This window comes from Vidua macroura, chromosome 5 (genome assembly GCF_024509145.1).
Source record: "Vidua macroura isolate BioBank_ID:100142 chromosome 5, ASM2450914v1, whole genome shotgun sequence".
Classification (NCBI taxonomy): Eukaryota; Metazoa; Chordata; class Aves; order Passeriformes; family Viduidae; genus Vidua; species Vidua macroura.
In genome coordinates this window covers 40,133,853-40,149,104 of record NC_071575.1, presented here as the reverse complement: position 1 = coordinate 40,149,104, position 15,252 = coordinate 40,133,853, and the positions used below count along the sequence as shown (strand labels likewise).

General features: G+C 38.9%; 1 protein-coding gene across 2 annotated transcripts in view; it reads right to left on the bottom strand.

The window, feature by feature from the left end:
• The window catches only part of GRIP1 (glutamate receptor interacting protein 1), a 308,983-nt gene that overhangs the window by 39,975 nt on the left and 253,756 nt on the right, over positions 1-15,252 (bottom strand). Inside the window, exons 8-11 of one of the 2 annotated variants that reach the window (XM_053978036.1) lie at positions 8,499-8,646; positions 6,726-6,895; positions 2,223-2,378; positions 1,336-1,491 (exon numbers count right to left, since the gene is read on the bottom strand). In XM_053978036.1, the coding sequence (XP_053834011.1) occupies positions 1,336-1,491; positions 2,223-2,378; positions 6,726-6,895; positions 8,499-8,646 (630 nt within the window). The remainder of the gene's footprint in view (positions 1-1,335; positions 1,492-2,222; positions 2,379-6,725; positions 6,896-8,498; positions 8,647-15,252) is intronic. The other variant, XM_053978037.1, reaches the window with a different exon arrangement.

Below are 15,252 nucleotides of genomic sequence, written 5' to 3'. Positions count from 1 at the left end.
AGCTGCGTCCAAGATCCATAACAGGATTAGCTTTGAGGATTTCATCTTTTGTTGAACAGCTAAAATGTAGCACAATTGATGAACGATTTTTTGCATTGATTTTACTATTCAAATCAATTACTACTAGTGTAACACTACTACTGTTTCTCATGTACAGAGAAGAACATGTAAGAGATGGACCTCTATTGATACCGTAGCATGACAGACACAGTATCCCCCTGTGACCCAAAAGAATGCATTAGAAGCTAACATGTCAATAGATGAACTGTGAAAAATGGCTGATCGGATTAAAAACAAAAAATGCACTTACAGGCAAATGTTATGCAAAAATATGTGCTTTACAGAAGAAATAAGAACAAGCAAGCAACAGAAACTGCAAGAAAGCAAAACCTCAGCTCCTCTCTAATGTATTCTCACAATTCCATAGTGACTGGCCTTGGAAGCTGCTGGTTTACTCTGGTTTTACTATGACCATGGGGAATCTTTAAAACACAGCAGCAGTGCTGTAATGTGCAGCAGCTCAGTTCTTTCAGAGTGGACTTCTGAGGATTGTTATCTAGAGCAAATGATTTACAGAGCAGTTCTCACCTCCCTGCTCTGAAGGAACTGAGCTGCTGTGGGGATCCCACAAAGATGGACAAGCCAAAAGAGAGGTGGTGCTCGCATGGAGTCTGGGAAAAAATGTACTGCCACAGCCACGCTCTTTCCAGCCCAGGGATGCTTAGCAATATGCAAAACAGAACAGCCTCAATAGATCTGTTCTGGCTTGGGAAATGACTGATGCACAGGCAATCCATGCTTTGAATCCCAAAGAGTGGTCAAATGAGGCTATTTAGTCTTCACTGTAACTTGTTGCTCTCCCTCCCCAAAATAACTGTACAGGTCATGGTGTAGATGTGAACATTAGAACTACCTAGGAGGTGCCGTGGTAAACTCTGCCTTCCCTAATGTGACAGCTGGTTGAGCTTACCAACAATCTGTTTTTGACCATTCAGCTATGAATTATATTCCCTAATGGACACTGGAAGAGTTAAAAAAGGAATTTGAAAATCACTTCATAATGGTATAACAAACTCTTCCAGCACTGTCTGAAGAAAACATTCCTTTATAAATTTCAGATGAGATAGTTATGCTGCATAGCATCTACTCATCTCATTTTAGCATTGAACAAATATTTTTACCCTTATGCTTCCCTACATCTACCAGAAACTCCCTCATCTGTTTAGAATATATGTGTATTAATTAAGCTACTGTGCAACTTTTTTTTCTGCATCTTCCCCCTCCTCCACCCGTTCATACACTGCACATTTTTGAGCAAATGCAGTTACCACCTACAGGAGCTTTTGAAGTCCTTCTTTTTCATCCTCCGCCTCATCATTGTCCCACGTGGGCTGGTGGAGTAGAGGCTGCGAGGCAAGGTCCCCATGTTCAGGGAACTCAGGCTGTATGCACTCATGGAGGTAGGAGAGAAGGATGAAGACACCAGAGCTGCTGTAAGAAATCAAACACTTGGCATACAGCACTCAGTCTTCACAGAAGAGCGCGGCACATGCCTGTAACTCATCAATGAATCAAACATTTTATGGATAGGCTGTGTATGATGCACAGGAATGGTTTGTGCATTTCCAATAACAAAGACATTAAACCACACAGGTGACCCTAAGAAAAAGTAAAGCCAGCATTTCATGACAACAGTTGCTGGAAGGTAACAAAGATAATGTAGACACAAAAGGTATATTCATAGTATACAACTTACTTTAAGCAAAGCATGTTAAATTAAATTTTTAAACACATATCCCCAAACTAATGCAAATTAATATATCTAGATACACTGATTTTAGAAATGCCTTTTTGTAGTAGGTAATTTTTGACAAAGATTTGCTAGCAATGCTTTGCATTCAAAAACCCTGCTTTATATACACTTCTCCAATCCAGTGGTCTACTCATACATAGAAGAAGAGATGATTCATTCAGAATTTTCAAGCCTTTTCCTGTCTACAAAGGCTGCTTTGTTACAGAGAGGAAAAGGTGTAAAATGTGAGAAATAACCTTGGCATGGCTATGAAAAAGTGTAGCATCCATAAACTGAAAAGGTTTTAGAGCCTGAAATGGGAAAAGTATGAGTGAAAGAAGAAGGAAGCGAGGAGGAGGAAGAGAGAGGAGGAGGAGGAAGTAGAAGAGGAAAAGAGAATATGTCAGCAGGAAAAGGTGTGGAACATTACGAAGGCTTTTTTGAGGAGGCGCTTTCTGGAATTTCAAGGCTGGCATCCTGCAATGGTCAGGGTGGTAGGTGTTATAATGGTGGTAGGTGAGGAGGCTGCTGTGGCTGTTGGCACACGAATCCCAGGTAAGTTGCCTGTTGCTTCTTTCAACCTTCACTGCCCGCATGAAGGGATGATGGAAAATCAGAAAACAAAAGGACCAGAGAAGAGGCAAAAGTAACTGAATTGCACAAACAAAACCAAAAGAACCCACAAATCAGAAGTGAAAGAAAGAAAACAAATTGAAAATAAAATTTAAAAAAACCAAAACCCCAAAAACAAACAAACAAACAAACAAAAACCTCAAAAAAAACCAACTTGGTCTTGTCTTCTTATCAGGTGGTTCTAACTTGAGGAGCAGAAATAATATTTTTTTCTCAGAAAAAAATGTTTCTGATTGAGTTTTTTTGCTTTTTTGTATTTGTTTCAAAAATTATGATTACTGAATCAATTTCTAATCTCTTTCTAGCTTAGGGGCTAAGACTGCAAACTTTCTCAGAAAATACTAAGAAACTACATATGACCAGGTTAATAACTCTCTGCTTGCATTAATCTATTTTAAAAAGACCAACCAGATACTTTACATGGCACTGCCTAAAATGGAGATGCTTCCCTGCCATTTCAATTTACTGTATTGACATTTTAATTTTGCCACAATCTATTGCTGGCATTATGCTATTCTGTGCAGTAAATGACTTCCCAATGTCAGCAGCAAGAAAACTCTAGAAACCTGGTTAATAAAGAAACGAGGTCTTATTGATTAGGTGGATTTGCAATTTTGTATTTTTGTTTTGTGGTTTTTGTTTTGTTTTGTTTTTTTTTAATTTGATCTTCAAAACTTTAAAATGATCCTTCACTGGATGAAATTTGAGACTATATTTGATTATTTAATTGTGGGTTCTGTGTGCCACAAGTGAAGACGGTATTTACTAAGAGAATAGGAAGCATTTTAGTTGTCAAATCTTAAAGGAAAGGGATTGAAGTCTCCCTTGATTAAATACAGTATATTCATCATTAAATTCAGCATGTCTGTATCCTTGCTGAACCATAAAGGCACAGTTCAAACTGGGAAATATTCACTGAATTTTTTGTCTTAATACACCAAGGGATTCACCCATACTACAGAATCATGAAATGGTTTGGGTTTGGAGGGACGTTAAAGACCATGTTGTTTGAACTCTGCTATCATGGGAAGGGACACCTTTCACTAGATCAGGTGGCTCAGGGTCCCATCCAACCTGGCCTTTAACACTTCCAGGGATGAGGCAGCCACAACTTCTCTGGGCAACCTGTCCCAGTGCCTCACCACCCTCACAGTGAAGAATTTTTTCCTAAAATCTAATCTAAACCTGTTTCTAAATCTGTTTATATAATATAATGTTTATATAATGGCTGCAGACTTGTCTGTCCCCATGCTGGCATTTAACAGGAGCCCAAAACCTTGAGCATTTAGGTTGGACCTACACCTTGTGTTCATATCTTATTCTATGAGATAAAATTAGGGGGGAAAAGGGCAGCCACCACAGCAAGCCCTGTGCCCTGGCAGAAGGAAAGCTGTCCTTTGGTTTCACTTTATATTACATGAGCCCTGATGTGCTGATTGCCTGATGGTACTACTCCTTCTGACTCAAAAGTGATGCCTCTCTCTACAGGGTGGATCTGTGGAATGCACACCAGGGAAGGGACAGGGAAAGGGGAGCACAGGGGCTCACCATGTCCCTGCAGCCTGGTGGAGTGGTGGAGACCCTGCAGGCCCTGGAGCTGCCTTATCTGGCTCTGTGTCTTCAGTCAGATTTCCCTGGAGTTGCATCCCTCCCTGAGAGCACACTCTGTGCCCTGGCATGTACTTGAATCAAAAGAATTATTTTTTTTCCCAAATAACAGATATCAAAAGTAAGGGAGAGGTGCAAAGTCAGCATCAGGCTGTGTCTGTGCCCCTGGGGTTCCTGACCCATTAGCACCACCACCCTCAGGGACTTTGGAAAATCTCATGTTAGACAGAAAAGTCCCAGAAACACCTGAAGCAGCCTGATATGGCCTTATGTGTCTTAGAGACTTAACATGTCTTCTCAGATGAAACCGTCTCTTCAATTACGTGCACAGACAGTGAGATTTCTTAACTATGGTGAAAAAATTAAAATCTGATAAGAACAATGTGGCCAGGTGGATTTTTATTATTTTCAAGCTACTGTGAGCCTTGTTTAATTAAAAAGACTGCTTCCAGCAGCAAATTATCTGTCAGTCCTTGAGATTTTTTCTTAATGTTTTATTTTCATGCTGAGAGTAGAGATAAAAATGTCCTACAAAGTGGGAAAGTACACAAATTCAGTTTGCTCAGCTTGTAGAAAGATAGTCCCAATTCAACAAAAGTTCTGTAAAAGAAAATCCTTTTGTGTGTAACCATAGTAATTTAGTGGTAATTTCAGCTTTTCCAGTACAGAGTTGTGTATAGTAAACATAAAACTAATGGGGCAGCAAGAGAAATGAATGTCAGCAGCACAGTATAAAGGAAAAAAAAAAACATGAAAAAGAATCCTATCTTTTATAGAGCTCTCCACTTTATTTTAGGGTTAAAATTTCAGTTTATTTTATATACTGACTTTCCTGCCTGTTTTAAATTCCTAACATATTCCCACAAGACTAATAACTGAGCTCAGCAGATACAGCCCTAATTACTCATCTTATTTCAGACATAGCAAGGGAGATTTTCACTCTCTGCAGCCTCTAGGTCATACCACACCTGATGAAAGGTTGTTTCTAAGAGGGAACTTGCTTCCATAAAGATTGTTATGTCTTAAATTGGTCATGATATTGTGGTAGCACCACCTGGTGAGGGGCTAGAACGGTCTGTAAACATCCTAGTTATTCTGCCTTACTGAAGAAAACAACTTTATTACTTTAGGGATACTTTCCCCCAAAAGATGCTCTTATATATCATCTTTTGTAGATCAGTTTGATATGATTTTGTAACAGACAGTTCTTAACTCTTGGCATAGCAAGAACATTGCTTTTTCCAAGCATCTACACTGGTTACTAGAACATTAACAGCATCAATCTGTTATAAATGTTGGTTAACAAACCGACTGCTTCAAGTAATACAATCATCTACACAAATCACTGCCCCCAGCATTTGTCTTCACCTAAAAAAACCAGTCTTCAAAATTCTTTCACCATTCAGAAATTAATTGCATGACATCTCTGCTTCCAAAATAGAGAACGATCTGTTTGCAATGTACTGTCACAACTGAAAGAAATGGAAGTACATTGCAAATTTGGCCTCCATCTCATTCTGCTTGTGCTAATGTTATCACCCTCTGCTCCTTGTGGCTCTAAGCGGCTTAAGTAGAAAAGGGAAAGAGCTGAGTACAGGGAGAACATGTAATTGCAAAGGTTACTTTTTGTTCACCCTGGTCTAGGAGAAACTAATGTCTCCTCTGTCACTAGTTCAGTATTCCCTACTCTGAGAAACTGTCTAGACCACCACTTATCAAGGGACAACCTGGATGTTGCATGATGTTCCAGAACATTTACCATCACTGACATTTCGAGACCTCAGAAATCTTGTCTTGGTCTAAAGGAGGCAGAAGCACAGTACCACAGGCTGAGAAAAACTATACCACTGGTTCATGCTGCAACACATGTACCTATTCTCTGTGTATTTGATAACCCTCGTTACTCTTTTGATGTCTATCAACATGTGCTATTTTAGACTGATTTTAGGGATTACTGTGAATTAGCCACTTTTTCACGATCAGTTAGTAGACAAGATAGGTGGCCTCCATCTTCAAATACTAAGACATTTTACAAACATTTGATTTGAGAACGGAAAGCCACTCTATTCAAGCATGTTGGTATGAAATAAATATCACAGTGAAAAGCTCTACAATCTAGGGAACTGTTTCCAAACAGTTTTCATAAGCACTGACAGTGAATCTGTGAAGCAATCACAGAAGCACTTTAAAAGAAGATGGCAATAAATAATAATGCCATTAACAAGAGAAAATACAGGAGGAATTTACATATTTAAGGGGAGAACATTTAAGGTTAACACCTGCTAACTACCTTAATTAAGTGACCATGACTATCAAGTCAATATGCTGAAAGTAAGTTGGCTGTGGTACTACTGCACTCTAAATTTAAGAATCAATGTAGAGATTAATTTACAGAAGTGTCTCGTAGCACCCCCAGCAATTGCAACAGTAGAGTCAACAGGTGTCTTTATGTGCATTTGCAAGTTTGTAGAGGTATTTCTTAGCAAAACATTTCCCTCTCTGGCCATAGAAATCTCAGACAGTTCATGAGACCAAGAAATCACAGAGCTGCTCAGACTGCAGAAACATAACATGGGGAGCTGAAACAACATTTACAGACAAAACTGCAGTGATAGCTTTGACCATTCAGCATGGGCAGGCAAAGCACAAGCAAGAAAGAGAAAGAGGTGTTTGGTGCTACAGATCCTCTTACCGTGCTCTGGGCCTTTCAGCGCTAGCCGTGTCTGGTGGTGGGGAAGGATCTCCAGTTTGACATTATCTGCTGCATTAGCCAAAAACTGCGTTGCTTCCGCCAGCGTACAGTACTCCATGCTGGTGCCATCAATGGACAGAATATGGTCTCCTACATGTAATGCACCACATCTATATAAAAGGGGAAAAACTTGGTATGATCAGGTGTGCTATTTGCTTGCACAATGAGTTTTTCTGCCTTCAAACTGGTCATGACAACTATGAACATGTTCTTTTTTTTCGAGAGACATTTGTGTTTTGTAGGCACTGTCACTGGTCAGACTTTATCTCTATTAGTACAAACCTTAAAAACAATTCCGTTAATACAGTATATGCCAAGACATCACTCACAGAACTGCAATGGGGTAGCTGACTCTAAAAATATGTGTGAATGGCAGCAGGATAAAATGAGAAGAGCTTAAGGAGACTCTAATAACTTGGTCACATATCCCTCACACAAGCACCCAGTTCATCATTTTTTGAGTTATAATTCAAACATTTATTAGAACAAAAGCTGTAAATGATGATGAAATTATGCAGTAGTCAAACAAATAATGAAACCAGGGCTAGCATGGTGACTCTAGGAGTGGGGTGGGAAGGGGCTATCTGCTAAATTTTGCTGCACTCAAGAGACTGGCTACTGGATGAGTTGAGAAATGCAAACACAGCAGTCAGCATCCCGACGTACCAGTCAAGTGGACAGCTCCTTTAATTGGTTACCCCCTGCGAAATGGGAAAAAACAGAGGGAGAAAATTAAAGCATCCTGCACCATTGAACTGGAGAACACCCCTGGATCAATGGCCGTCACTCTCAAAGTTTCTACTGTAGGGAAAAGCCCACAGAGGAGCTGTAGACTCACTGCTACAAGTGGGTGCTACCAGAAAGCACCGTTGCCAAAGAGGAGTTACAAGGTAGGGTGACTGGGGACATGCAGGAGGAGTTTGCTGCTGAAACATAATATTTAAAAAAAATTTAGATAGAGATATGAATATAAAAATATATTGTATATGTATAAACACACACATACACACACACACACGCACCCCAGAAAAGATCTGCAACAACTCTGTTGCAGAGGTTCAGACCACTGGGGAAGAATATCTAGCTATAATTTTAATGGTTTAAATGGTTTTATTTAAAGGTTTAAATGAAGTGGAAATATTACAGCAAAACAATTTAGAAATACAGAAGCCAGTCTTCCTTATACCTCACTTGTATTCTAAACTATCAGTAAAGAATCCAGACATAAGGAGTTCCATTTCACTGTGCCACAAGAATGAGTGATATATTCTAAAAGAACACTTTAAGGTTGCAAAGCCTCAAAATTTACTTCCCTTGACAGCTGTTCCAGATGGTGGGCTTACTTCAAGAATTCCAGTGGGTTACATTTCTTTTTTTTAAATACTGATCTCTGCCACAGTGTTACATTTAATAGCCAGAGCAGACCTTTTAACGGCTGTGTTGCATAGTGCAAGCAGCCAGTCACATATTACATGGGGGGTGGCTTATGTCACCAAATACTACCAGAATGAGCTAAAGTAGATGGAAGTCTTAGACTCGGCAGTCTGAAACAGCCATCTGACAAAGTGCTAATTTTAAGACATGCAACCTTGAGAGGACCTGGTTCTGTTGATTTTCTCAAAAAAGAGAAGGGTTCCTTTAAAACCAGACCAAACAGAAAAAGAAGTAAAATGGATGCATGGACCTGCAGTGTCAGTCCTCTATCACACTCACCTGTCTGCAATACTTGCAGATTTGATTTTGTCTATGACAATGACCTGTTTGTTGCAGCACATCGAGGTAGTTAGTGCAACCCCAAGAGCAGCACCAGGAGTTTTGGCAACTTCAACTAGCAGTGGCCCAGAAGCTGTTGCTACTGAATCTGTTAAAATTAGACAACAAAAGATCAGTATTATACCAATGTGGTATTCATGTCATTTTCATGTTTTCCCCACATAAAATCTCCATGGCTATTCTATTTCTCTGACCAGATAACATGCCACTTCAAGAAATACTGGAATAGCATCATTTAAGGTGTCAATAATCAGGACTTGATGCTGAAAATAATAAAAGCAAGAGGAAGTTTGTGAATCTGGGGTGTCCGAAAGTTTCAGAGTGTGTCAGAATCAGAGATGGACCAGATGAGGGAAACAGGATGTGTTAGTGAATCATTCTCTTGAACAACTGAAGATAAATATTACCTGGAATTTAAACAGACATGCTGAAAAAACAGAATTAATTTTACAAGTCGAAAATTATCTGAAAAAGATGAGTAAGTGAATAGGTTAGAGAAGGAAGCTAAATTAATTTTCACAAAAAAATATGAAGGTCTGTAGATAGCAGCTATAATAATCAAATGAAGAAGATAAAGAAAGGGTCTACAAGAAATCCTTCATAAAAGGAAGGACAAAATGGTGAAAGTGCAGGAGGTGTGACACCTAGAAGTAGTAGAAGTTAAAGCAAAATACATGTGAGGAGGTTCAGAAGATTCTTTTGACATCCTGCCACTGGATAAAATACTGCCTTACAACAGAACATAGACAGTAAATGATCAACACTGAATACAGAAAACAGAAAAGTAAGTTGGAGCAACAGTCATGATTGATGACTGTGGTGAGAAACTACCCCAGAGAACAACAAAGCAAAAAGAGCAGGCTTCTTCCTAAATGCCAATACAAAGCAGGCAATGATCAGGGTGAAGTATGTTCTGGAGACTGGCTGAGAACTCCTACTAACCAATATGCATTGATCAATAACTCAGTGCAGTAAGATACAGTAAGTGAAGATGTCCTTTAAGGCTATAAAAAGATTGAGACAAATAAAGTGCTATCAGAAGCCTTTGGAGGTGCTTACAATCAGAATAAGAAAAAACTGAATAAATGAAGACTTATGCTGGATCAAATTTACCAAATGTCCTACCAGCAAACAGGAGAGACTGGTATTCGTAATGTACTGGAACCAGCTGTGAGGAAACAAAGATCACATTCAATTGTGATGTGCCTCAGAAGACACTAAGATTGAAGCTGTGTAAGAACTGCAGCTGAGCTTCCAAGTATGGGGGAAAGGACAGATATAAGATACTCCACTCAGTCTTAAATCTAAAAAAATTAGTCAAAAAAAATGTAATACTGGCACAGAAGAGAGCAAAACTGTATTAGCATACAAAACTAACAATCTGTATAATAATACAAGAAATTGAAAGAGAGTGATGAGCACTCAATGAAGGTGCTCTTCCTCATTACAGTGTAATGTAGATAAACTGCATATGGAAATGGAGTGAAAAAAGGTTGGATGGAATAACATACAATACCAGAAAAGTGTCAGTTAATTATTATAGAACTCCTTTTCCCCCACAACTTGAAATAATTTTTAGATTCCTATGGATTTTCTTTTTTTATTCAAGTTCGAAATCTGAGGGTTTGAAGGCAAGATTCAGCAATTTTGAAAGTGGTTGTTAAATCTGAGTGAACAATTTCTGTACACAACTAGGGTTGAATTTTTAAAGGCTCAACCTTCATAGGCACTACAAAATAAGCTGCTCCACAAACCTGAACTGATCTTTAAATTCTGAGCCAAAAGAATAGAGTCCACCCAGTAGCATTTCTGCCTGGAGCTTCAAGCACTAAGTAAAGTAGCTTTAAAGCTGGATGAACTGCCCTCAGCAGCTACCTGTCTTTCTCTTAGTAACTAAAGAAGGAGTTTATCACAATGAAATTCCTGTCTTAGATGGCAGGTTAAAGGTCTAAGTAAGGCAGGATGCATGCAGTGCCTTGCAAACAGCCAAATAAGCATGTGCAGCAGAGCAAAATTTAAGTATTCCCTATTCCCATTCCTGCACTGAGAAATAATTATTTTCATCTTGAACATTCCAGTGGTTTCTGGAGCTACACACAAGTTTCACATTTACAAATATATGGGAAGAAGACTCAAACAATGTTTGTCATCAGTACCTTGACAAAGGTTTTAACTCATATTGATCCAGAAAATGGCAAAGCCCAACTTGCACAAGTTCTTTCTGCAATGGTTGCCTTGAGGAGAGGAAACTGAATGCAACTATCAGTTGAGAATGTGTAAATCTTTCAAGATGCTGGTCCTTTTTACTTGGGAAACTGCATAAGCACAAGCAGCTTATGCCTGAGTGTTATTTCCCAGGTGCCTGTTGAAATGCACTGGGAACACAAACCCAGGCAGACAGGATGAATAAATAAGATAACTACATTAGAGGAACCAGAAGAGAAGAAATGGAGTGTGTCTAACGGTGGAAAAAAAAGCACAAGGAAGAGAAAGAAGGCAATAATCAAGCACACATTCTCTGACAGAGAAGAATTAGTTTTTCATGTTGAAGTAAAGCGTGGATATGAAAAATGAATCATACAGGTATAAATTATTCATGTGTGAAGATGTTTCAGTCATTAAGATATTTACACCATGACTGAAGCACTTACACACTATGTTGATTTATTGACTATGTAATTACAAGATACACTGATGAATATTTGTGTGAAAGGCACTCTAGATTTTTGATTTTGTTAATAATTTTTCTTATTTTAGAGTATTGCATCTCAATCACTACAAGAGGCCTGATTAAAACCTCCCAGAGGAAGCAGCATTGCTTTCTGCATGCTAATATATTTCTTCAGCTAGATAGCAGCACATCTTTTTTATCTGACAGCCTAAATCACTGGAAACAAGGGGTTTTATTCTGGATATACTTTCATGAGATGTAAACATACTATTTTTAGTATAGTATAAATAGTATTTAGAATTTTTTTAAATAAAATGAGCAGTGCAACCTCCTTTGCCTCAAAAGATAATCACAAATTATTTTGAAAATTGAAAAATGTATTTTTAACCTGATAAAGACATCACATTATATGTGTTTCTTTATGTCCTCAAAAATGTATATATCTCTTAATCCTTACTGATCCTCATGGTATCTGAAATCCGGGTCAACAACTGGTGGGTGGTGGAGGACAAAAACCACTAGGATTCTCACAGTGGGGAAACCAAAAAGTGAGTTGCTTGTATTAGGCAGCAGAGGATCTACAGGTGAAACAGTACTTTTAAATGCCCTAGGTAGGGAAAAGCTTCAGTCATAGCTTGTGATCAATAATGACACTAAATCCACAGGAAATCAAACTTCTTTAGTCTATGATGTTTTTTTTTTTCCTTTCCACAGTCTTCCTATACTTAAAACTGGGAAGTACAGCTATTGAGCTTGTTCCTGTAGGAACACTGAGCTCTGTTGCTACTACCTGTGCTCTTCTCACTTCTCTAAATGCAAGGTTTGGGGTGCTCTTTTACTTTTTTCAAAGTCATGGCACAAGGGGTGGAACTGGATGATCTTTAAGGTCCTTTCCAACCTGAACCATTCTATGATTGACAGAATAATCAGTGGTGAGGACAGCACAGCAGATGTGGTTGTGCCAGTCCATTCAGAATCAGTGTGCTAGGGATTAGCCCCCCTGTTTTCTGTGTTAAGAGACAAGAGCTGAAATGTTAAAAGCTTTTTGCTTTTTGTAACAGAAATGGATCAATTTACCACAGACACCACCATGAGTTTTGAGTATTTGCCACTGCTTAGGGAAGCTAGATTGCTGAAATGCAAAAATCAAAGCTGACATATAGCTTACGTGGCACTTGATTTCCACAGCTAGCTGTACAAACTTGAGACCAGATAACCAACCCAAAGAATAGGCAGGACTTCTAACAGGCTTGATGAATTTAAATTCTAAATGTGTGGTTTTAGCAGTGACATTCTCCATTTTGCAAGATCCTTTACAGTACTGCTCAGCTGACAGCAGAGCAACGTAAAAGCACTCAGGGACTCCGTGTGCATTCACATCTGCTTTTCTTCATTCACCCACAGACTATTCATTACCGTCAGACAGTATCTTAAACTACACTTAATGAATCTTGTCATTCTCTGTGTGGTTTTTATATTCTTAAGGACTATTTCTTTTATGTGAATACCAGCCCAAACCCTGTATTTTTTTGGTGTCCATTTAAACATTTTCTCCTAAGACTGATACACTTAAAGTTGTCCCAGCTCCTCACAGTCCGGCACAAGATTGCATTCCTAGCTGTGCATTCATAGTCCTCTATCATGATGTGGCTCGCCTATTTCCCTTCTCACGTTTTTCTGAGATTGCCATAGAGATAGGCAGTCAACTTATCTGTCTTTTCCATGATCTCTTGCAAAACAAGAGCCACAACTAGAAATGTTTGTGCAAAAGAGAGATCTGCTGCAAGTAGGGAAGCTTTTATCTACTTTTCTCCTTCCTTTCTGCTTCAATTCATTTACACCTTTCTTTTATTTTTCCAGGTTTCACCAAGTCACAGATAAAAAGAGCTGACAAAACCCCACTTTCGCCCCTGTTCTTCATCTACATCATAAAGCACTTAGGCTACTTTGCTACAATTTAAAATTTCTTTTGTAGGGGCATTTTCCTTTACTCATTTTTTTACAGCAATTGGATGACCTACCAAGTCTCTCACAGAGAGCTGAGTGATGGCTATTTAAATACTGGCTTTTTTTGGGCAGAGGTGGGGCATGGGAGGTCGCTTATTTATGTAATACCCTTTCCCTGTACTGCAAAGATTATTTAATCTCTATTTTGCAAAGAAAGGATATAATTACATGTTTTTAAAGATGATATAATCAAGAAATTGAGATTGGGATCATGGGTCAATGGTTTCAAGAGGGAATGTAGCAGCAAAAGAGAGGCAGGAATAAGACTTCTGCAGTGTTTAAAGGGCACAGGAACAACATTAAAGATGCCCTACAGCTGGGTAGCACCATTATCACTCATTCAGAGTAATATTATTTAATTCCTCATACGTTTGTGACTAAAGGTCATAAATGAACCACACACAGAACATGATTCACGGTACTGGCTTTGGTATCCTGTTCTACTAATACTGCATAATGTTTGCACCCTGGCTTTGTTCATGCTTCATTTAGCAGAGTAACCTTTTACTCATCTCAGATCTTATGGGCAAAATAAAATCAATGACAGCTAGCAAGGGATTTCTGGAAAGCTAAGAAAGCTGTTAAACTCTTGGAGTAGGTCCAGTGGAGGGCCATGAAGCTGCTCAGAGTGCTGGAGCACCTTTCCTGAGAGGATGGGCTGAGAGAGCTGGGGAAGAGAAGGCTCTGGGAAGACCTCATTGCTGCTGCCTTTCAGTACTTGAAGGAAGCTTATAAAAAAGATGGAGAGTGACTTCTTACATGAGTAGATAGTGATAGGACAAGGGGAAACAGTTTTACACTGAAAGAGGAGAGATTTAGTTTAGCTGTTAGGAGGAAACTCTTTACCAGAAGGTGGTAAAGCATAGGTACAGGTTGCCTAGAGAAGCTGTGGATGCCCCATTCCTGGGGGCGTTCAAGGCCAGGTTTGATTGGGCCCTAGGCAACATGATCTAGTGGGTGGTATCCCTGCCCATGGGAGAGGGGTTGGAACTAGATGGTATTTAAGGTCTCTTCCAACCCAAACTATTCCATGATTCTATAAAATAGAGTACACTGACAATGTATTACAAATAATATTTGTAGAGAAAGGATAGCAGTTTTAATAATATAATCACTATTTAAAAATTAAATGTTGTTCTTGTTTGAAGTGTCAGTCTCCAAGGCTGGACTTACAATCTATCATACAATATATGTGGCTCCTTGCATTCCCTTGATTTTGGGGTATTGTGTGTTTCAGGCAGGCTGTAGAACGAGCAACAGCTGTTCTAATTTTACCTGAACTAGAATTAGAGGGGCAAAACCAGTACCAAATATAGATAAATAAAATAGTGTATTTTCCATTATCGCAAGTAACAGGACAACACCGGAACTGCTGGTCTACTGAAGGAAAGATCACAGAGTTCACAGGAAAAACCCATAAATTGCTGCTAAGGAAAAAAGACACCAATGGCTTTTTATACTCTCTCATCTTTAGAATAATCAAATTTCAAAAATGATAAAAAGGAATAATTCCAAGAGGATGCCAGCAGAATGAGTGATAGCAAAATCAGAGAGACCTCTCAACCTCAGAATGGAAAATGGAGACATTATTCTCTAAACAAATGTGCCACCTGTTATCCCCTCTAAACACAATCAATTTAATATTCTTGTCAACGGACTGGCACAGTCTTTCCATTTTCCTCTTGTTGCCTAATTCCTGCAGCTCATTTATACCTCTAATTTAGCCAAGTTCTTCAAATCAAAAGCTTAGGAGCTGCCTTTACCTAATTTCATACTTTGCAACCTTAGCCCCATCATCCTTCTCAGCTAAGAAATGTCACTAACTAGTTGAAGAACCATCTCTGCCTTCAAAATGCTCCCACAGTGTGCATGTGGATATATTCAAAATCAGTTTGGGACTTTCTCAGACTTTCTTTCATGTTCAAACCATAAAAACCTGCCTAAACAACTTCAGCTCAAAAGCCTTTCCCCAGTTCTCAGGATGCTGCTTCCTCCTATTAATTGTTTCAAGCTCAC